General features: G+C 41.5%; 1 protein-coding gene across 2 annotated transcripts in view; it reads right to left on the bottom strand.

Annotated features, from left to right (window-relative positions):
- dcc (DCC netrin 1 receptor) overlaps positions 1 to 22,606 on the bottom strand; it is a 346,433-nt gene that overhangs the window by 13,903 nt on the left and 309,924 nt on the right. For both annotated transcript variants that reach the window (XM_085794193.1, XM_085794194.1), the window contains exons 27-28: positions 18,986 to 19,294; positions 1,428 to 1,576 (exon numbers count right to left, since the gene is read on the bottom strand). In XM_085794193.1, coding sequence (XP_085650319.1) covers positions 1,428 to 1,576; positions 18,986 to 19,294 — 458 coding nt within the window. The remainder of the gene's footprint in view (positions 1 to 1,427; positions 1,577 to 18,985; positions 19,295 to 22,606) is intronic.

Raw genomic sequence — 22,606 nt, 5'->3', positions numbered from 1 at the left:
TCAACACCAATATTATACGCTATTTCAAAAAGATTAAAGATGATGAAACATATAATATCAACAAGAAAACAAACAAGCAAAATAGCAGTGGACACCACTATCTATCTTTTCTTTTTTTCCCCCTTATTTTTCGCTTTGACCTTCTTTTTGTAGGTGCTTATTTTTTCTTTTTAAACAGTTTCTTAAACTAGAGATATACTTGTAACAATGTTACTAATTTAAAAAAGACTGATGACTAAAACTGAATTCTCTCTTTGTGATGTCATCCACTACAGACTCAAATTTTGTCAAGGAGAAGCATCTGCACTGGGATAAATCAGACACTAGCTGAAAGATCAAGGTGCAAGTCGTGAGTTTGAATCTGAGTGAAGTCTGGAGCTAAATGTTTTCTGGACTGGTTGAAGTTCAAAGAGGCTGAAACTCTGTAGGATTCAAACATCATCAGCAATGACTTGCAATGTAAAGAAAATTACAGAAAAATCTTAATATGGCTGAAAAATACCTGGAGAAGAAATGTACAAGTTATATTAGTTCTACTGTAGTGGCTCAAATCTGCAGCAGATTTCTGAGTGTAATTCTAGCTGATGATATTTATCATGTATTAGTATGTGTCCACCAGCCGGCAGGGAACAAGATGATGAGTCATTGTCGACATGTTCAGTGAGGTCATTGACCTTGACCTCGGATTTCCCTCCCGGTGTTACAGAGATGTGGTGGATGGAAACACAACCGTAAAACATAAAGTCTTCAGAAAAAGTTTTTAAAATATATAAAATTGTTTGTTTTCTTTCTCTAAACTATTGTCAGTGTTTGTCTCTGAGTCTCTAAATCTAAATTCTAGTCGAGGCTGCAGAGTTGTGTTTTCATCTCTGCTCCGTGCCGCTGCAGACTTCCTGAGGAGAGAAGCTGGGAACTCGTCCTGTGATGTCTGGGAAACGCTCACACACTGGACTGCTACATAGTTTTCTGTGGAACATCTACAAAAGTTGTAGAAAACCTCGACTGCATCTGGTCTGCAGTTAAAAGAAGCTCAAAGACGACTGATCGAACTATTTAATCAATGAAATGTGAAACACAAGCAGCTGTTGGTGTGTCATGTTTCCCATGGGAACAGCTGTAGCAGCCACATTATAAGAAATGATGACATCTTTCAAACAGTTTGTTTCACTGCTGCTGCAACTGCATCAAACAGCAGGATCTGTCACTATATCTGTGTACTTTCTGCAAAGGGAATGACAAATGATCTCAAACTGTGATCTTAACTTTCATATTCCATTTTACTAATTAGATGACTAATCCAGTTATGTACAAGGAATATCAGGCCTCATGTTGAAGTCCTGTTTTCTTGCCTAAGTATCCAAAGCTGAGACTAAACGGGACAATGTTTGACATGGACACTACATCACAGTCTCTCCGGGTGGACTTACGTTGGCAGCTGAGTCCTCTGCAGGTTTGGTTCCCCCCTCCTCCGGTAAGTCTGGTGCTGTTGGGACTGAGACAGGCAGCAGAGGTGAGCGGGCCTTCCCAGCCTGACCCAGAGAGGCCGTCTTCACCTGGGGCTTTGGGAGGCTGGCACCTGGGAAACACAAGGGAAGTGTTTGAACCAAATCAAAGGCAGGGAATTCCATTTCACACACTTCTTTATCTCTCATATGTCGTTTCATACCAGTTCTTTAAGAATGGAATTGTAACTTTTGGACATCAGTTTTTCACACCCTTCATCACCGAATTGAGCCCAATCCCCCTGACTGCCATTTTTGGCATTGCTCCAGATTTGGATTTACCTAAATCTACACTTCACTTTCTTGCTTTTGCTTCTTTACTAGCTTAATAAGCTATCTCACTTGAGTGGAAGGATCCAGCTCCTCCTTCCCATTCACACCGTCTCAGAGACATGATGTCCTGCATCACTCTACAGCCCCTTCTTGGTATTGTGTTAATTTATACTGCATTTATTTGTATTTTCTAAGCATTGTTGTTAATGATTTTTATCATTTGTATTGTGTCTATCCAACATTTTGTCAGTGATTGTCTGTGTTTGTCCAGGGTTGGGCAGTGAGATGTGTTGCGTCAAAGGTGGATGTTGAAAATCAAAAAATGTTGATTTTACAGTGATTGTCTTATTCATGTTTTGTCATCAATAAAAAGACTTTTGAAAGAAGAGTGGAATTGCAGAGCGAACATGACCAGCAACAAGCTAGTGAAAAACAAACACTGTAACCAAGCTGCAACATAAAGTTTAAGTATGACACCAAGTCAGGTTAGCATTAATGAATTCTAAATCTCTTTTAAAAACTAATTTATACAAAAAGGCCTTTTTGACCCTCAGGCAACCTCTGGTGCAGTTATTTCATATTTTACTGTATGTATGTCTTTGTTGAGCTTTTTATCTTGTCATTTCTGGTTGGGTCACAGAATTTTACTTTTTACTTTTGTTGTATTGTTTGTAACTGTTTTCTCTTTTGTTTAAATATAACTTAAACTGTTTTATCTGTACAAGCATCTTTTAACTATGTCAGGAAAGGTGCTATATAAATAAAGTTTATTATTATTATTATCATCATTTAGAGACAGGATGGTGAAAGTAATGTATGGCTCAGAAGTAATGTAACAATCCTGTGTGAAATGTCTTTTTTGGCTGTAGTCAGCAGGCCAACAGTAACTATGGAGGCATCATCCATCCATAAAGTGGGACAACATATAGAGCCAATCTGTGGTCACATCACATTAACAACCTCTCAGCTTGTTATAGACAGGCTGGTTTGATATTGACATGTGAACGCTGACAGGAACAGTTTGATGTGATGCCACACGGCTGCTATTGACCGATCTAAATGACCAGTTCACATGAAACTAAGTGAACCATCGAACAGGAAACAGGTCTGAGGTCTGATTGCAGTCTTCTGCATGACCGTCCATCCATCCATCCATCCATCCATCCATCCATCCATCCATCCATCCATCCATCCATCCATCCATCACGTTTGTCAAGATGTCCACTCTTCATCCTTTTACTTATCCATTAAACAAACAAACAAACAAACAAACAATGGGCAGACAAGCAAAGCAACCAGGGGACAAACCATCCAGACATAAAAGAGAACAAACATCCAAGTGCCAGGAGAATAAAATCGATAAATAAATTCAATTCCTTTGTTCCCAAAAAACAACACAAAAAAACAGATACTGTTCAGGAAGTAAAATTTAAAGATTCTTCTTCGACAGAGCTAGAAGAAGTGAGAGAAACCAACATGGAAGAAGAGGCGTAGGAGACAAAAGAGGTATGTTTAGCTTTTTTCCCCCCTCCTGTCTGACTCCCTGAACAGCTCCCTGGTGCCTGAACACACCCCGAGGCTTCCACTTCCTCCTCCTTCCCCATCACTGCACTCCTTAACTTCCTGATCAATACCATCCATTCTCCTCCCTGAGAAATAAAACACCTGGAACAGTTCTGATCGCACCGGGTTACACCAGAGAACGAGAAACTGTTGAATTAAAACAGCTTTTAACATCAACGCTGCCTTCACAGCGTGGAACAATGATTCACAGGATGTGAAGAAGACAAAAACACATCAGCACCAAACCTTGTTTTCATTCTTATGGTCTAGACCAGAACACAGGTCTGGTTTCAGCGACTGACTGAGGCTCTTTGTGAAAAGGCTGCATTATAAAGTCATATCCACCACATCCAGTAACAACTCACTTCAGTTCTTCTTTCTAAAGATCATTTCTTTGACCTCACAAATTACTGAGCACTTAACTGGAATTAAATATCATGTCGACTGAAATCAATCTAGTCTAGTGAAGAAGTTGGAAACCTGTAGAATAAAATAAAGTACAGAGTTATAATTTATCATGACCTGCTCAGCTGCTACTGCGAAAAACTGCCATTCTTTATTAGCCAATTCTATAAATATAGCATTGAGTCCATACTTCCTTTCTTACTGATGCGCTGACATGGAAACATCAACATCAATTTAACTCATGTGAACATGGATACATATTTGCAATTCCAAAAGGGCACTTTATACTGTAACTTACTGTATTGTATCTTTTAATAACTACTAAAGTATTTATACTGAAGTTCATTAAAGCAACACTATATTTCCTGAACACGGATAGGCTAAATATCAGACCGGTGTTGCAGAATTTTACAATTCCCCACCAGAATCTCACTCCAGTGACACACAATGGGCTGTGTTCCTACCCGCACAGAAAAGTTACAGAGTGTAGTTTCAGACAGCTCGACCCCGCCCAGGCTGCAGCGGCAGCACCATTCATCCTATTAACCTTTTTCTACCACTTGAATGACTTGAGAAACATTACTTTAAGGCCAAGAAACTACATAGTGTTACTTTAAAATGCACTGTCCCTTTCAAATAAACACATTACTGTAAAATAAAAATTCACTCACTAAAAAATTAAATGAGTGGCAAGATACTGGGATGCTGATCCGTTCACCAGACAGGTGGGGAGGAAGGCTAGAAGCTTCCTGTAAGATTACCCCCACCCTCTGTTCACTGTGTTTCAAACTCTTTAACATATATCTGGGTGTTTGTCTTGCCTTCCAGCCCCCAAAATGAAAAAAATCTGTAATTTTCAGGCTCCCTAGGTTAAATCCATGTGGTTTTACGAGCTGTTCCCTCAGTCTTCCAGTGATGTAACTAGTTTGGTACCAGTAGAAGGGGCGGGGAAAAACTGTGGCTCATGAATTTAAAGGGACATGCACTGCTGGTTTCAGTGCCTGTCCCTTTAAATTCATGAGCCACAGTTTTTCACCGTTCTGAACAGGGCTGTTTTGAGAGGATGAAAAGAGCTGATATGTTTGATCCTTGGGGGATTTTGACCAAAGCATGTCACAGACATGTCTTTAAGACACCTGGGAACTATTTTAATTTGTGGAAAGGGGGCATGATATGTCTCCTTTAAGAGCAACAGGTATCTATAGGTATTCCTCTATCTCCGTTTTAAATTCTGGCCAGTGGAGGAGTTAGGAAGCCCTCACCTGGCAGAGATCTAATGTGGCACTTTATATCTTTATTGCATTTATAGTCATCCATTGTCCTTGTTGTTGATTTGCAATTGCATCTCCTCGTATGGCTTATGGCTGTGTTATTTTATATGTCTGTTCCTGTCTTGCTGCAGAACTAAGCGCCCCTTGTGACATGAATACAGTTGAAGTTGAAGTTTCTGTAATGTGTGATGCAGTTTGAAGTTGAGGGTTGCAGTCAGACAGAGGGGATTACAATGGCAAAGTTCTTTTGGGATGGGTGAAACATAGCAACATTTTGACCTTGGCGAGGACATGTCCCACTCCCTACTGTCCACCCCCCACATCTACAGCCACCGTTAGGATGTAACAGCCACTCTACGACAGAACAGCTAAGATAAACACTCTGTGGAATGAAATCCCTCTTCAGACCCAATAATATGAGCAACTTTATCTTAATCCTGGAAACAGTCCTGCACATGAAAAGGACCAGCTGACTTCTGAATGATTCAGAAATTAAATTACATCTGTGTGAATGTTCTGTTCCTCCGGTCACTCCACTGGAAAATCTGTCTTAAGAAAATGAAATCCTGGACAGAGTCCTTCAAAAAAAAAAAGTGAAAACATATCTTTCTTTTTTTTTATATCCACAAACATTGTGAAGAAAATTTGCTTCATTGTCTCCACCTTCCTTATAACTGCTGCCAAGGACGATAAAAATAAACTCCCACTACTTTCACACACAGCTACACTATTACAACATCACTGTCTCTACATACATACTGCAATAATTATGTGTATACAATATGCTGTGATTGCTCATGAAGATGCTATAATTTCTTTAGCGATTCCTCAAGAGATGAGATAATCTGGTTCATGTATATATGTATTTCTTATGAAGTCCCAGTGGGAGATCCTCATATAGGGCTCTTACATAGAATACACACACACACAGCATGCTAATTACAACATGCAAAGATGCCTGGCTGCCCATGGGTGTGTGACTCTTCCACAGAAACACGTCTGATGATTTCTGCTCATTTCAGAACACAACTTTTATCCGGTCTGCAGTGGTCAGGATCGATCAAAAGCTCTGTAGCTGCGTTTCCATGACAGGTTTTCACAAAATAAAAGCAATATTTCTGAAATTTCTAAAAAAGTACAATTGCTGTTGTTGCTGATGTTTCCATTGAAATGTGTTTTGAAAATGAGCCGTAACTCTTGTAAAGTCTAATCTCGCGATATCCCATAAAATTCTCGTCCCGCGAGACTTCACTTTGAGGCAGATGGACGTAAGCGTCTTGCGTTTCTATGGTGATGGGACAGCGATCTCAGCTGCCGCTACAGCTGTTGCTGCTATTGTTTTTAACAGAAGACAAAGGCAGGGTTTGATTGCTCCAAGGCAAAGCTCTTATATTGCAACGGCCACAAATAAGGGATTTCTTGGAGAGGATTGTGAACGAGGATTTCACAGACCAATACAAACCGATACAAACTTTCAGGATGTTCAATCAGCTGTGTGATGTTCTCAAACTAAATTAAGTGTTTCCATAACACTTTTGCAAAACACTTTCATATCGATATGTCTGAAAAACCACCTCATGAGAGCGTCAAAATGTTTTAGTGATATTTGAGAGGTTTTCAGAAATGTAGGCCAGTTTTTTATTACGATATTTAGGTTATTTCACATTTCTATGGTAACGGAAACCCACCTACTGATACAATTAGGGAGAGAAGGCTGGCCCATGTGCTCCATCCAACAGACCAGATACTGTTGCTCAGACTGCTGAACAAGTTCATACTGGTTCTGATAGAAAGTGCAGCGCAGTTTGTTGTGTATTTGGCAGCAAAATAAACCAACACAATATCAGACAGGTGGTCATGATTTTAGGTCTGATTGGTGTACAAGTCTGTCAACAAACAACGATGCTGAATTTGAATTGAATGGAGCAGCAGAGTTGAAGATGAAACAACATTAGTTGTATAGCACCTGCCAGTCTGTAGTGGCTTTGTCCTCTGGTTTACCTGCACACAGAGTGACGTAACCGTTTCCAATGAGGCTTTGAGGAGAAGTTGTTTTGACATGTGGCCAGATGTTGAGAGTCAGTTCCTAATGTTAGTAGCGTTGCTGCATTGGAACCAATAGAAATGTGCAGACGCCAGACATGAAGCTGGTGTCGAAAAACACAATCCCTCACCTTCATTTCTCTATTGACACAACCGTGAGTGAAAGACGGCACTTTTGTGTGTACACAATATTTTTTACACGTGACCCCCGGATCTTTTGGTGCATATGCATCCTTCCAACTTTGTGGCCCCAGTTACAGTATCTCCAGACTCTCCACCCTATCCCAGTCATGTACAGTTTGGGCACCCCTGGTCAAAACTTCTGTTGATATGAAAAGTTCAGCAAGTGGAAGATGAAATGATCTCCAAAAGGCATAAAGATACAGATGACACATTCCCTTTATATTTTAAATAATGTTTTTTTTATTATTTTATTTTCATCTTTAAAGGTCCAGTGTGTAATAATTGGCATGGTTTATTGGCAAAATCTGAATAAACTAGCCTACCCATCAATGTATTTGTATAAGTGTATAATCACTCTAAAATAAAACTGGTTTGGTTTTCATAGCCTTATAATTATTCTTTTATATAAACATATAGCAAGGGTCTTGCAAACAGCAGACATATGGTAACATGGTTTAGATCTTCACCTCATCGCTCCATGCTCCTGAAATACTCCCACTCGTGGTAAACAAGTGTTTTTGTCCTCGGAGGCCACCGTCGCTTTGCCGCGTGCGAGCGAGTGAGTGACTAAAATCTAAACGCTAGATGTCATGGTTACCCACTGGACCTTTAACATTTTCAAAATGACAGAAAAGGAAAAGGGCCCACAGCAAAGGTTTGGCCACCCTGCACAGTCAGTACCTAGTAGCCCCCCCTTTGGCCCTTTGGAAACTATCCCAGTGTGTAAATAGTAAATATCTTGTCTGATACCTTGGTCAAAGTTATCTGAGAGCTCAAGTCTCCTGGGTTTCCCATTCTGTTGCAGGCTGCTGCTTTGTTTCCTTTTCACTCTAAAACTGTAGAAAACTAAAATAATACACTGATATTGATTCAAATATTGCAAAGTTATTTCATTCTCCTAATTATTGTATAGCAGCTACTGTGACACAATAATTTCCCGCAAAGGATTAATAAAGTACTATTCTGTTTAACTTTATGTCTTTTGGAGATCATTTCATCTTCCACTTCCACACCTCCTCTGTGGTATTTTATCCCAGTCCGCTGTCGGCTGTTTCTCCATGTGTTCCACTATGTGGCTGCTACCTGGGGGTACAGTAGTTAACCACCTGCGTTGCTGCCACCAGCAGTGACACTGTATGAGCTCTTTGGCGAGACCGTGTCAAACCGAATCCAAAGGAAAAAGGAAAAAAAGACATTTTGTTGGAAAACACAATGAAGCTGCAGCAGCACAGAGCTGGAGCAAAGGTTACACATCCAGAGAGGAGAGAGCCAGAAAAGAAGAGTTTCACAGTGCCTGGCTCACCCTCAGGGGTTTTTGTCAGAGAGAGAGAGGTGTGTAGGGGGGTGGGGGGTGAATCTGGGGAGGGGGGGGGGTATTTGCAGCTCCACAGCTCAGAAAGGTAGATATATTTACCAGACAAACGGGGAGTGGAGGTGTGAAACGCCCACTGGGGGTCACATCGGTGTTTGTTTCTGGGTCAAAGGCAAAGATGGAGAGAATCACAGCGATGGAAGGTGAGATGGGGTGGAGGGGGCGTGGCTATTGATCTTTAAGAGGTAAAAACATAAAAACACGGAGATGAAAAGAGTCTTTGGGGAAACGGAGCACATGGTCTCCAGAGGGAAACAGTCTGCATCTCTTCCTCTTCTCACAGCAGCATGTGGTTCCTTTGTCTCCGTCTTTGTGTCTGACAGTCTGTCTCATGGTCGACCTGAGCTCCACGCTTAACATGTAGCCACATGATCTGTATGATGCTTGGCCCATGGCTGCTGTTGGACAGGCATGAAGGCCCATTCATTGGGTATGATGAAAAAACAACTCATTGGATGTGAATGATAAGTCACTGGTGCATATTGATCCTGATTTAGTATATTTAATTCTTTTATAATCTGAATTAACTAAATCTGAGCTAAATTTTGATTTGACAATCTCATATTTAGACTCTACATCTAGTTTAATCTCATAACAGCCAAACATTGTGGACTGTATCTCAACATAGGGGATGCTGAGACTAAACAATATGACACATCACTTCTCGATTAAGTCATTTATTTAGCATCTCTTGATGAGTAGGAGGTGGGTAGTTGCACCGGCTGCTATCTCTCTATCTTTTTATGAATATTTATTCTTATCTTAGCACTGTTTTTCCATCCATCCATCCATCCATCCATCCACAATGTTAAGTACGTTAAATGTTGGCTTCATAATTTTAATGAATCATCACTATTTTTCTCATTCATATCTGATCTTTTGTTAATGGTCTCCTGGGAACAGAGCTACATTCAGTTCTGTGGTGGAGTAGAAATGCTCCAGACCTTTGAAACTTTCACATTCTCTCTCTTCACCATCTTCACTTCATGCCTGAATATTCAAACCTTCGAAAAACTCTTTTTTTTCCTGTTATGTAAAGTGTCAGTTACCACTAACAGGTGACATGAAGATCAGGACCTCACCTTGACTGACCAGCTGTTCTCCAATCGTGTTACATGTTTTCGGGATTGTGCTTGAATCCAGTTTTATTATATATACACAGTATATAGTATATATTTGCAATATTTGGTAGGGCCCGACCGATATGGATCTTTTGGGGCCGATGCCGATTACGATTATTAGGGGGGAAAAAATCCGATAACCGATTAATCAGCCGATTATTTTTTTTTTTTAATTAAGTTTTAAAATTGTATTACTATAATAATATATCTATATATATTATATAATATATAAATTAGGGCTGCCTGGTCGACCAAAAAATCATTAGCCGACCAAAATGGTCGATTGGTCGCAGGAAAAAAAAGAAAACATTTGGAGCCCTGTCTTGTCAAAATTAAGTCAAAATCAATATGGGCTTTTATTTTGAAGGGCCAAATACAGGAAGTCATGACACGTGATACTTTTTTGTTGTTGTTTTTTTTACAGCAAGGCGGGTCTCTCTCTCTCTCTCTCTCTCTCTCTCTCTCTCTCTCTCTCTCTCTCTTTTTTTTTTTTAATCAAAAGCGACTTTTACTGTGATAAATGAGCATACTGCCTGCCGGTATATAACGGTAAAACACAACCTGACCGCGGTAAAAAAAAAAAAAAAAAGGGAAACAGAAAGCCAGTGGCAACACTGGTTTTGAGACAGATCAGTCACTCTGCTGTGTGCTGTGACTGAGGTGGTAGTGGATGGAGTTTGTCATGAGGTCGGCGCCTGTGCAGGGGAATCTTTTCAAAGTAAAACCAAGTTTTATTCCCTGCATTTTATTCCTGAAAATATCGGCGACAATCGGCGAGTTTTGGCCGATTACCGATTAGTCTCAAACGGGCTATAATCGGCCGATTTAATCGGCTCGCCGATAAATCGGTCGGGCCCTAATATTTGGTGAACGTGAATGATTTTTGTGACCTCCTGATCTCTCCTCCAGTGCCGCCCTCAGGGTAAACTGCTGAGGCTTTTGTATAATGTGGGGAATAAATATTTCAGTTTGTAGAAAAAAAAACAGAAAGAGGCTATAAAAACACCACACATTTCAACCTTTCTCCGTCTGTCCTACATGGTTGTCCAAATGCTACAGATAATCATTTTACACTATCTTAAAGCTTTTCATTGGTTATAATGTGCATCCTCCGAGGCGAGATGAAGGCCAACACTTAAAAACATCCATCACAACTGGTGCGCTGTCTGCCTCCAGCTGTGGCTGGAATGTCTTTTCTCAGAATCAGACATTGAGTCAGACAATCTCATTAAAGCTTCCAGCATAAAACTGCACATCCGCGCCAATTTAAGTAAGTAACTGCCCACTATTCTGCGTTACGCTGCAGATGGGCTTTGGAGGCTCAATTTAGAAAGAGAATACGCCTCAGTTTAAAAATGCATCTAAAAAGGAGGCAGTGGGGGGGTGGATGTTTCTCTGCTTGGAGAGGGAGTAATAACCTCTTTGCTCCAGTGCCAGTTCAGACAGCGATGTTAGTAATACTGTTTATTTCTAACTCATGTGACAAAATGACACCATTGTAGTTTTTTTTTTAATGTGTGTTAGATTTAACAGGGTCTTAGATTTTCTAGTCACATCAAGCACATATGCCTCTTTCTTTCTTTCTTTCTTTCTTTCTTTCTTTCTTTCTTTTTGTGTTAATTATGTGAGTTTAAAGTCCCCCATCAGCCTAGTATGCATATGCATATGTATGTTTTTTGTTTTCTTTTAAAGCAATGACAAATAAAATTTCAATGGGCTCCATGCACAGCTCCACTACTTCCTGAACTTAAGACCGCTCTTTTATTTCCTGTCTTACATTATTGGACAAACTGATTAATCCAGGTGTGTCTGACCATTGTGACTACTCAGACACACCTGGATTAATCAATTTGTCCAATAATGTAAGACAGGAAATAAAAGAGCAGTCTTAAGTTCAGGAAGTAGTGGAGGTGTGCATAGAGACATCTAATATCATAAGAAAAAATACATAAAAGAATATAATGTAATGTAAAAAAAATATGCATACTTATTTTTTTTTTTAATGCATATTTTTGAAATGTGTGGGAGGAAGCTGGAGAGCCCAAACAGAATCCACACTGGCATGGAGAGAACATGCAATTTCCACCCAGAAAGGCCTCGGTATCAAGAACCAAACCCAGAACCTTAACCACCAGACCACGGTGCCATCCGTCATATCTAATTGTTTTACCTTATTGTTGGGTTCAAAAATATCATAGCTAACACAGTAAAATGACATCATCATTATCACTATTAGAGCTGAAACTAATCTAAAGACAACATGTTTTAAATCAGTTCATTCTATAACAACTGTTGGACTCACATGAAACAGATAGAAGCAGCAGAGGAGGAGCTTGGTTTATTTTTTCCTATATTGGACAGTTCCCTACGGAGCGACATGGAACATTATGTAACTGTTGAATGAAACCACTATTTAACAGAAAGTATTTCCTCAGCAGCTCCACACTGAGCTGAACCGTCACAGGGACCAGGCGACGCAGCCAAAGAGCTCTCAGTGTGTCATGGGATTTGTTGCAGGATCCAACTGTGGACTTTTATGTTACAACAGTATGTCTGACTCAGAGTCAGGTAACCTGGGGCAGAGCTCTCTGTTGTGATCCAGAGGTGCAGCTGAAAAGTAGAGGTGACAGAGCTCTCTGCAGGCTGAGGAAATCAGGTCAAACACAACCAGTCGCCTCTTTTAAATCTCTTATGAAAACAAACTCTTATCAAAGAGAACTTTTTCTGATCTTATTTCTTTCTATTGGCTTAATTAGTTTTTATTTTTATATAGAATCTGTTGAACAATCTCCTCGTTTTGCAGTTGTTGCCTAAAGCACTTTGTAAATGTGTTTAGAGATGTGCTCTAATAAACATCCATACACAGTGTTATGTTTCATGGTGTTCTACAGAAAGAGTTGTTACCATAGACATGTTTTATCACAAGAAAGAGACAACTGACAAAAAGGTAGTTTGACTTTGTCAACTCACAGCATCGGTCACATTAACATGATTTCCTACTGCCACAGAGCCAACACACCTGTACTGTATGATCACAGTCAGCTGTCAGAGCTTCAATGCTGCCACACAACTCATCTGACAGCTCTGCTGTCACTTCATTCACACTGACGCTCTAACCCTCTCATTCTCTCCTGGGTTTTGTCCTGATATTTGATCAAAATGTATTTTGCTTTGACTTAAAGGAGACATATTCTGCCCCTTTTCCACAAATTAAAATAGTCCCCAGGTGTCTTAAAGACATGTCTGTGACATGCTTTGGTCAAAATAGCCCAAGGATCAAACATCACAGCTCTTTTCATCCTCTCTAAACAGCCCTGTTCAGAACGGCTGGTTTCAGTGTCTGTCCCTTTAAATGCAAATGAACCACTGCTTGCCCCACCCCCTCTACTGTACCTGTACTCACAGGTACTGTAGGGGTGGTAATATGCAAATGTGAAAACTAATGACATCATTGTATGAAAATGGAGGGAACAGCTTGTAAAATACTCAGGAGCATATTCTAATGTGCATACTCTATTTTTATTTTTATTTTTGAACAGCTTGTAAAGGGATGGATTTCAAAGGAGGCTGCAAATTACAGATTGTCTTTTGTTGATTCTCACATTTTGGGGGCCGGAAGGCAAGACACACACCCAAATATATGTTGAAGAGCCTTCAAAGAGTGATATTTTCATAATATGTCCCTTTTAAAAAGAAGCAAAAACTTTCATTGTGTTTTAAAATCCCTGTAGTCTGTATTGTAAAAGTTGCGTAGGCCTACTTATTATGTCCAATTAACAAGTTCCCTTGTTATTTTGACAAAAACAGAATCCAGGAACTTGAGGAGCAGGACCTGGATGTTCCAGATCCTGTGGATCAGGTGCATCAGATGAAGAGTCGACTCTGTCATCTAAACCTCTGTCATCAGCAATTTTCTCTCCATCTTACAAACTCACATCTCAACCTTCCCTGTGCCCATACAGGCCTCTCTCTCTCTCTACAACACTCCAATTAAACAATGAGAACATCTCATTCCTCTCACAGGGGGAGTCACTCAGGCCCGGATAGACACACAAACAAGACAAACAATGAACATCAAACGCCATCGCTCACAAGGCTGTTTTTCCCCGGCTTGATAGAGAGATGAAGGGGGATGGTGGAGGTAGAGCTGCTCAGCTCTGGGGGCCTGTGATGGAGATGAGCAGTGTGTGTGTGTGTGTGTGTGTGTGTGTGTTTGAGTGTGTGTTGGAGGCGGGGGGGGTCGCAGGGTGAGTGGGGGGTCTTTGGAAGTTGAGCCGATTGTTGCTTCAGGCTCGCTATGTCTGAGCAATAGCTTTCCAGGAGCTGAAAATCAATGTTAATCAGAGGCCACCTGGGCGTGTAAACACAACCATAATGGAACTATATACACCCCCATCCACACACACACACACACACCGAGGCAAAACACCTCCCAGAAAGCATCACACACAACAAATACTTCAGAAACACACACACACAGTCCTGAGATGACATGGACTGTAGGCAGAGTTCAGTGTTGACGCTGCTGCAGGTGATCAGAGGAGGAATGACAGGATGAAGCACAGAGGGAGAGGAAGAGGAGGAGGAGGAGGAGGAGGAGGAGGAGGAGGAGGAGGACAGATCTGAAACAGACTGATGAGGGAAAGAAAGACAGGTTCAGAGGGGAAGAGGGTAAACAGTGTTCCCTCCGGGTTTCTGTCTAGAAAGAAACTAAATATGACGAGGACGGTGATCACTGAGAAATAAAACTCTAAACACTGAACACCATTAGCAGCAGCTCTCGTCACACAGAGACAGTCGAGTACGAGGTGTGTGGATGACAAGAGAAGAAAGGATCAGTCTGCAGTGTTGAGCCGCGTTCAGTGAACCATCGTTCATGAACTCGTTCATATTTTGGGCGAATGTGAACTGAACGAATTTCCGCTTGATGAACGTTATTGTGAACGCGTTCATTCTGGTGTTTGTGAACGGCGCTCTCTCAAAGTATGACTTTGTTCAGGAGTGTGCCAGATTTCCATAGAGCCTTCCAGGCAAAACCCAGCTAAAACACAACAGGTGTTACTGTAATATGTAGCGGAAAAACCAGCCAATCTGGCAACACCTATCAGCTGTTTGGATCAGCGGAGTGATACAGCGCGTCACGGAGCCGGTCTGTGTGGAGGAATACTGACCCAGTTGGTTAGTAAAAGATAAACAGGGGTTAGAGAGGGAAGTCTAAGTCATTTGACATATTTGACAATTTTATAAAATAGTAGGCTAACGCAACAGTAACTTTTTCTGGTAATTACTTTCATCACTCAGTCACGTTTTGGGGAAAGTAACTAATACTGGTTAAAACTGCTAAAATAATTGCTGTCTGTGGTTCGATATGGGCTGAGGCAATCATTTTGAAAAATAATAGCTTGTAGCAACATATCCACCTTTTTCCGAACGTCAAAAAACGTAGCCTGTTTTGCCGGTTTTGGAATGTTATGTTTACGTTTCCATGGTTTCAGTAGCCGCGGTAAATGCATGGATTTTTTTTTTTTTTCCCCCAATGAAAATCTGTAAAACGCATGGATCATCACAGCAGCTTTTAACAGTGGATATCACACAAATTGACATCTGTGTTAAAAGCCAGCGTTAATAGATCCATGCATTTACCGCAACTATGACAACGCCTGAAAACCATGGAAACGTAAACGTAAAATTCCACCAAACCGGCAAACCGGAAGCCAGTTTTGACCATAGATGACGTTCGGAAACTTGTGGATTGAAAAAAAAAAAGAACTATGAACTAGTTCAGTTTTGGAACTGAAACTTCGTTCAAAATGTTGAATTATGAACTATGAACTGAACTAGTTCATTTAAAAAGTGAACTGAACTTTGAGCTAGTTCATTAATTTCTGTTTACAGCATAGTACTGCTATAAAACTCAGCTCTGAGACTGAACCTCCTACACTTCACTAAAAGACTGATAACTAACTTTTAAGTGCAGCTTTCAGCCAAGAATTTTTTACTCATAAGTCAACTCACAGCAATGTTTTTAGGATTAATTCTGAGAAGCTTGATAAATACGGCCCCTGATCCCTCAAGAACTAGTTTGGACTAACAACCTTCACCATGACACACCCTCATCCAGATGTTGGGTTTTTGTCAAGGTTTCTGCTCAAGGGTTAGATACTTCCACTGCTTTCTACAGCTGTGTCCTCTGTGTTAGTAAACATGTGACTGTGTGTCCTGACCTGACCATGTGATGTGAAAGTAAATTATCGTCACAGCAGGAAGTGAGAAAACCTGCTTTGTTGTTGCCATTTTATTTCTATCTAATGTAATGTGCGATGTGGAGCACAGGTTTAGAATCAGCCTCAGTTATTTGAACAGATCTAAAATATTGAAAAGTTTGACATTTCAACTTAATGCTGGTGCTGAAAAAAAAAAAGAAGTCAGGGGCTCAACAGAGTCGTGAGGTTTTATTGTCTAGACACCATGTGCTCATATGAAGGCGGACTGGCTGATGTGTGTGGAGATATTTCAGTGTGAACCGTTAGAGCCTGGGAGCGAGGCTAAAAAAAGACGAGAGACAATTAAAGAGGGTGGAGAGAGAGAGAGGTGGGGGAGGGGGTGTCTGGTCAGATGTAATGAGAGAGAGAGGAGCGGAGAGATGGAGAGGGAGAGAGAGAGAGTAGGCAGAGACACAGGTAACGTAAAGAGAGAGAGAGAACAGGGGGGAGTTCAGTCCAACCCTCTGGCTAATGTCAAGGCCAGTTACAGCATACGCTTCTTCAGAAACACACTCACACACACTCCCATACAGAGTATAGATAAACACAGTGCAAAGCAGCCTGAGGCTAGTGTATTTAGCCTCCTTGAATAAAATATTAAACAAAACGGAGAGAATCCAACTCAAACAAAGACTCACTGGTGGTGAACGGAGCCATCACTGACAGACTGAAACCAGACATATTGTTTCTGTCAACATGTGGGGCAGCAGACCTCACACAGTCCCCTCCTCCCATGAAACAACAGACTGATGGAGTGCACCAACTAGTTTCAGCTTTTAAACCACATTAAAAGTCCAGTGTGTAATAATTGGTGAGGTTTTTTGGCAAAATCTGAATATACTACCCATGAATATATTTGTATAAGAGTATTATCGCTATAAAATGAAATGTGTTTTGTTTTCGTAGCCTTATAATTATTCTTTTTACTTTAGAGAGTGTCGCCATCTTGTGCCACCATGTTTGTACGGCAGCCCGAAAGGAAAATCTAGCCAGCCAGACAGCACGTTCGCATTCATAAATTAACCAAGAATGAAGAAGGAGGAGGAAACAGCAGACATGTGGTAAAATGGTTTAGATCTTCACCTCATCGCTCCATGCTCCTAAAATACTCAAAGTCGTTCCAGTCGTGGTAAACAAGTTTTTTTGTCCTCAGAGGCCACTGTCACTTTGCCGATGGGAAAGGTGAGTGCGAGCGAGTGAGTGAGCGCTGCAAACTAGAATCTGAACGCTAGATGTAACGTTTTCCCCGCCCATATTACACACTGGACCTTTAAATCATAGTTAGGGCCCGAGCGGCGACTGCAAGTCGCAGGCGGAGGCCCTATTGAAATCGTGCTGCATGCCCCAACGTGCAAGTGACCCCAAAGTAATCAAGGCTAACACTACCTATACACTTCCAGCGTTTGAGCTAAGCTAATTAGCGGTGCGCCAGCTCTGCCCGTATCTCCCTTGTTACTGCACGTACAGTTGAAAGGATGGTGTCTATCTGCTGGTCATGGACTCAGGAGTGAGGCAAGACATGGGAAAAAAATGTTGGCGTATCCCTTTAAGCCATAAAATGAATTATTAAAACACAGATAATCATACATAGGAAAAACAACTCAGGAAACTGAAATAAACTGAAAATGTGTCACCGGTGTAGTTATGAAAAATCACCTACAGAACCATACCAAGGAATAAGGGCATTAAACGGCAAATTTAATGGCGTTTGTATTACCCAGCAGGCATCCTGTTTACCCAGACAGTGTGATGGAGTAGAGCAGAGTGCACATATACAGCTGAACAAGCATGTACAGTAGAAAGATGAATGGTCACAGTGGTCCACCTATTCAGCTGTAATTATAGTCCTGCAGCAACAATAACATCAACACATCGCTGCTCACCTTCATTACAGCTTCACTTCCACTCATTTGCATTTGTGTTGCAACTTTCGCACTCGTGTTATGCGTTTGAATTATGGCTTTTGTATTGTGTTGACCCCTCTGGGCCACCATACAAACGTGGTCAATAAGAAGCAATTTGCTAAATCAAAGCGCATTGAAAAGAGGACAAATGAGGTCAAGAGGTTTCTTAGTCACTTAAATACAGATCTGGCAACAGGATCTGCTGGGCTGTGATGCTCAACACACCAGCTCTCAGCCAGGATGCTAATACCTTTAGTCCTTATTATATTATGTCATGTTGTGTTTTGTTGTGTTACAATTTGCTACACAGTGTGTATAAGGCAAGAGTAAGCTCATTTCTCCTTATATTATTCTAATATTTACATTTTGTAGTGTAGCTTCTGTGTTCTGAAGTTCAAATCATCGCCTAATTGTTATGGATAACTATGTTTTTACTGAATTTGATCATTTGTTCATCTTTTCTGTCTAGAATAGGCTATTTTATTTATTTCAGCTGTGGAGACACTTGGTTTTCATACTGTGTCCTGTCTGGTTTAGTTTTCATTAAACAAAAGCCACTTCTGTTGATATTTTGTAACACTTAAAAGGTTTTTGGTTTTTTCCAACTTTACATCGACGCCGAGTGGATTATTATAAACTACAGCCGCTGGACACCAGTATGCCAAGACTACCAGCTAGTCCACCTTTTGCAGTAACAAGGGGTTTTCTTGACACACTCATTGCTGCTGAGGTCTTTTATATTGATATATTATTTTTCATTAATTTATGGTTCATTACAATTACAATTCAAATGTGTTTTTAATTTGCGCTGAGAATATGAAGTCGAAACAGATGCTGCCAAAATAATCGTGACTAATTGGAAAAATAATCATTAGTTGCAGCCCTACATATTATAAGAGTAAAAAAAATGTGATGTCACAGAACAACAAGTACATTCATGTCAGTTTGTGACATTGCACAGTGAAGAGAAGCACAGTGTTCCTGTGTTGTTGTTTCATGGTACTATAGTAGAACAAACCATAGAAAACACAGATGAGTGTTAAAATCACTTGCACATTTAAAAAGGACTGAGAAACTCTACTCACTGGACTGTGGCAACATGGAGGTGTACACCTTGGGGTCGATGGTGCCCATGGGCGGCGGCAGCAGTGGGTTGGTGAAGCTCCGCAGCGGGTGGCTGGGCCGTACGCAGGCCGTGGGGATGGTGCGACCCCCCCCTCCCTGGACCTCCTCGGCGGCGGTGGCGGCTGCGACGGCGGGAGCGCCCGGGACCGGGCCGACGCCGGGGACGTGCTCGACGGGAGGAGCGGAGGAGCCGGGGAGGAGGGGAGCGGCCGGCTGAGGTGGAGGCTGCTGCTGGAGGAGAGGGTTGGTGGAGGCGTCCGTGGACATCGCTGAGGAGGAGGGAGGAGGAAATGAGGACGGAAGGAAGGAAGTGAAGTGAAGTGTTGGTGGAAGGATGAAAAGAGATGAGAGATGTCGGGGAAGGATTAAAGAATGGGGACAAAAGGAAAGGAGAGAAGACAAAACGTCCAATTAATCAGTCATTTGTGAAGAGGGAACATTCATTTGTAGAAAAGACAGAAGAACGCCGTGTACAGCAAAGGAAACAAACTTGAAACGTGCAAATATTCAGAGAAAAACCTGCAGAGGCTTTTTTAGCTTTGATGAACACACAGAGGAAATGCACCACTATTGTCTAAACGCCTGCTGCTGTGTGACAGCAGCCTGTCAGGAATGTCAATGTAAATGTTCTCTGCATAGACCTTCAGCTGTGTGTCTGATTATAATGTGTAAAGCTCCTCTACAGACCGAGCCCTGCCTGCCTACAGGAAATCCTTCACATTCTTATTTTGCTTTTTGGACACTGGAGGATTCATGATTCTAGACCAGTGGTTCCCAAACTTTTTACATCAAGGACCCCTAAATTGACACAAATTAGACCAGGGACCCCCACTGGACAAAATTTTGAAGCAAACACCAGAAATAGACAAATATTTGTTCTGAGACTGAAAACCTCTACTTTTTAAGTCAATGTATACATTCAAATTAGGGCTAAGTAGGGCGTAAATTTGTGGAAATATTGTAGAGAAATTTGTGGAAAAAAGTGGTAAAAATTCTCCCCCCCAAAAAAAAGTTACAAAAAAAATATTTAGAAGACAGAGGTAAGATTTCTAAAAAAAAAATGTCTAGAAAAAAGTGGTAAAATTTCTCAAAAACAATTCTAGTAAAAAGTAGTAAACATTCCTCAAAAAATTGAGTAAAATTTCTCGAAGAAAGTTTTAAAAGAATTCTAGAGGAAACTGGTAACCCCCCCCAAAAAAGAAAAAAGTGGTAAAAATTTCTCAAAAAACCCCCAAAAAACAAAAGTTTAATATTTCTAGAAAAATGTGGTAAAATGTCAAGAAAAAGTTGGGGACCCCCTTGAACCCTCTCAAGGACCCCTGTGGGTCCCCGGGCCGCACTTTGAGAACCATTGTTCTAGAGAACATAAACCTTAACTATTTCATTTAAAGCAGAAGTAAGCGGAATGTTTGTGTTAATATAAGTCTTAAATAGTTATATCTTCCGACAGCAATCACTTATATAGAGTGTTTGGTCTGAAACACGGGTCTGTCAGTCACTCTGCTCTGCTGTAAGCCGAGGAGAAAACTTTCCTTGTATCCTACAACCTTTATCCAATGAGGAGAGAGAACGGCATAAAGGGGCGGTCCTCTCTGTGTGTGCAGCCAAGGGATGCGCGTGAATGTGGTGACGTAGGGACGAGGGCGGGGACTGCTAACTCCATCCGCTGACAGGAAGTTAGCCAAAACCACCGGATTGCTTACTTCTGCTTTTATAACACAATTGAAAACACTGATCTCGTCTTATTAGTCATGTGGAAAAAACTCCAAAACTCTGATCTCAGTGTGATGTTTCCATTCAGGCTGAATTTCTTCACTCTCAGAGATTTCACCTTTGCAGAGACACGTGTAAGAGAGAGAGGAAGAGGAGGAAGAGGATGAGTAAGAGGAGCTTCTTGCTGAAGTAGAGATAAAAGAAATCTCCTGACAGTGTGCTGAAACACCGCTCTGATGTGACGTGAGAGATCAAACTCCCTCCAGCCAGGCTATTCACAGAGAACATGTGAGCCAGGACGGTGAGTCAGCCACTCACTTCATGTCCAGTGACCGCGTGTTCATTAAGCAGCCGAGGAGGAGGAGGAGGAGGAGGAGGAGGAGGAGGAGGAGAGCTGAAGATAAGGGGGAGACACTCTGCACAGAGGATGATGCCATGTCTCTGTGTTGGAATCTGCTTTTTTCACCCCGTGTTTTTCCTCGTGCCCTGCTATTGTCCCCCTGTCACCCAGTTTAGTTGCTCCACCTGTTCTCCGGGGCACCCTCGCACACCTGCAACTTATCATCCCATCGCGGTCATCGTAGCTCCTGTCAGAGAATCAGCGCCACATCACATCCATCAACCTGAGCTCTGAGCTTCTATTTCACCTTCAGCTCCCTTGTGTTACAATACAAACTCTTTTATTTCATCACATCCCATCATTTCCCAGTCTGCATCTGGGTCCAAACACTCCACCATCATCATTTGGTCACTATAATCAAGATGTCAAATTATTTCCATATCGTTACATCCCTATTATGTTGCATAGAAAGAATAACGACACAGCGGTTTGCAGCATGGTCCAATTCCTGAGCAACCACGTAGGTTGTTTGTCCCTATGGCAACAAAGGTCCTTTATACTGTCAGTGTGTTGATTATTGTTAACTTGAGGGCAAAGGTTTGGGACTTTAGCTATTATAGGGGAACTAGCTCAGAAGACACATGTACAGGTCACATCAGAGGTCAGAGACAAACAAGCTCATGGTCATCACCCATAGCAACCACACTACACACTACATGACTGAAAAATGATATGGATGAGATACATATGCCATCTCTGAGTAAAATACAATACAATAGCACATTGTCAGAGCAAACTGTGGCGACGACCTTCACTCAGTCACCCAGAGGAGGAAGTTCACTTCACAGAATCAGAACAGCCATCACACGCTTCACCAGCTGACCCCTCATCCTCCCTCATCCTCCACTTCCTGTTCATCACACTGACATCAGGCAGTCTGGATCATCCCATGATTGTTTCCAGACTGAAGGGGATCCCACAGCTGACGAAGAGCCGGGGAAAACTAATAAATAAAAGAAGAAGTATGGGCAATGGATACAGAAGAGATGAAAGAGGAATAAATCCTTGTGTGGCATCACAGACTGATCTCCACCAGGCTGCAGCAACAACAGCTGGATAACACCTCTGTTCTTTGTTCTCATACTTCACTTACACACAGAAAACACAACAGGTAATGCATGTCACAGTGTGTGCAGGGAGGGATGACACGTCGGCTGGTAGGAAGCAGAATGGAACGGAAGCGTATTGCATTCACTTGAGTAAATTTTTTTTCTCCGTTTCCCCGGCTCTTCCGCTGCCAGCGCGCATGCGCAAGGTTCGCACTGATACTGAGACCGACTGAGACTCGAGTCGGTCTCAGTGCGAACCTTGCACATTAGCTCCTACAGACAGTAGGAGCTAATGCTACAAACATGCTTGGAATGTGGACTTATTTAATTTTTTTCAGGACAATTACGCAATTTGGGGCTTCAGCACAAGACGGACATTACATACGAGCATCATGGAGGTATTTGGATGTTTTTTTGTG

This window comes from Trachurus japonicus, chromosome 12 (assembly GCF_045865225.1).
Source record: "Trachurus japonicus isolate A0001 chromosome 12, Traja_1.0".
In the NCBI taxonomy this organism is placed as follows: Eukaryota; Metazoa; Chordata; class Actinopteri; order Carangiformes; family Carangidae; genus Trachurus; species Trachurus japonicus.
This window is presented reverse-complemented; position numbering and strand designations above follow the sequence as displayed.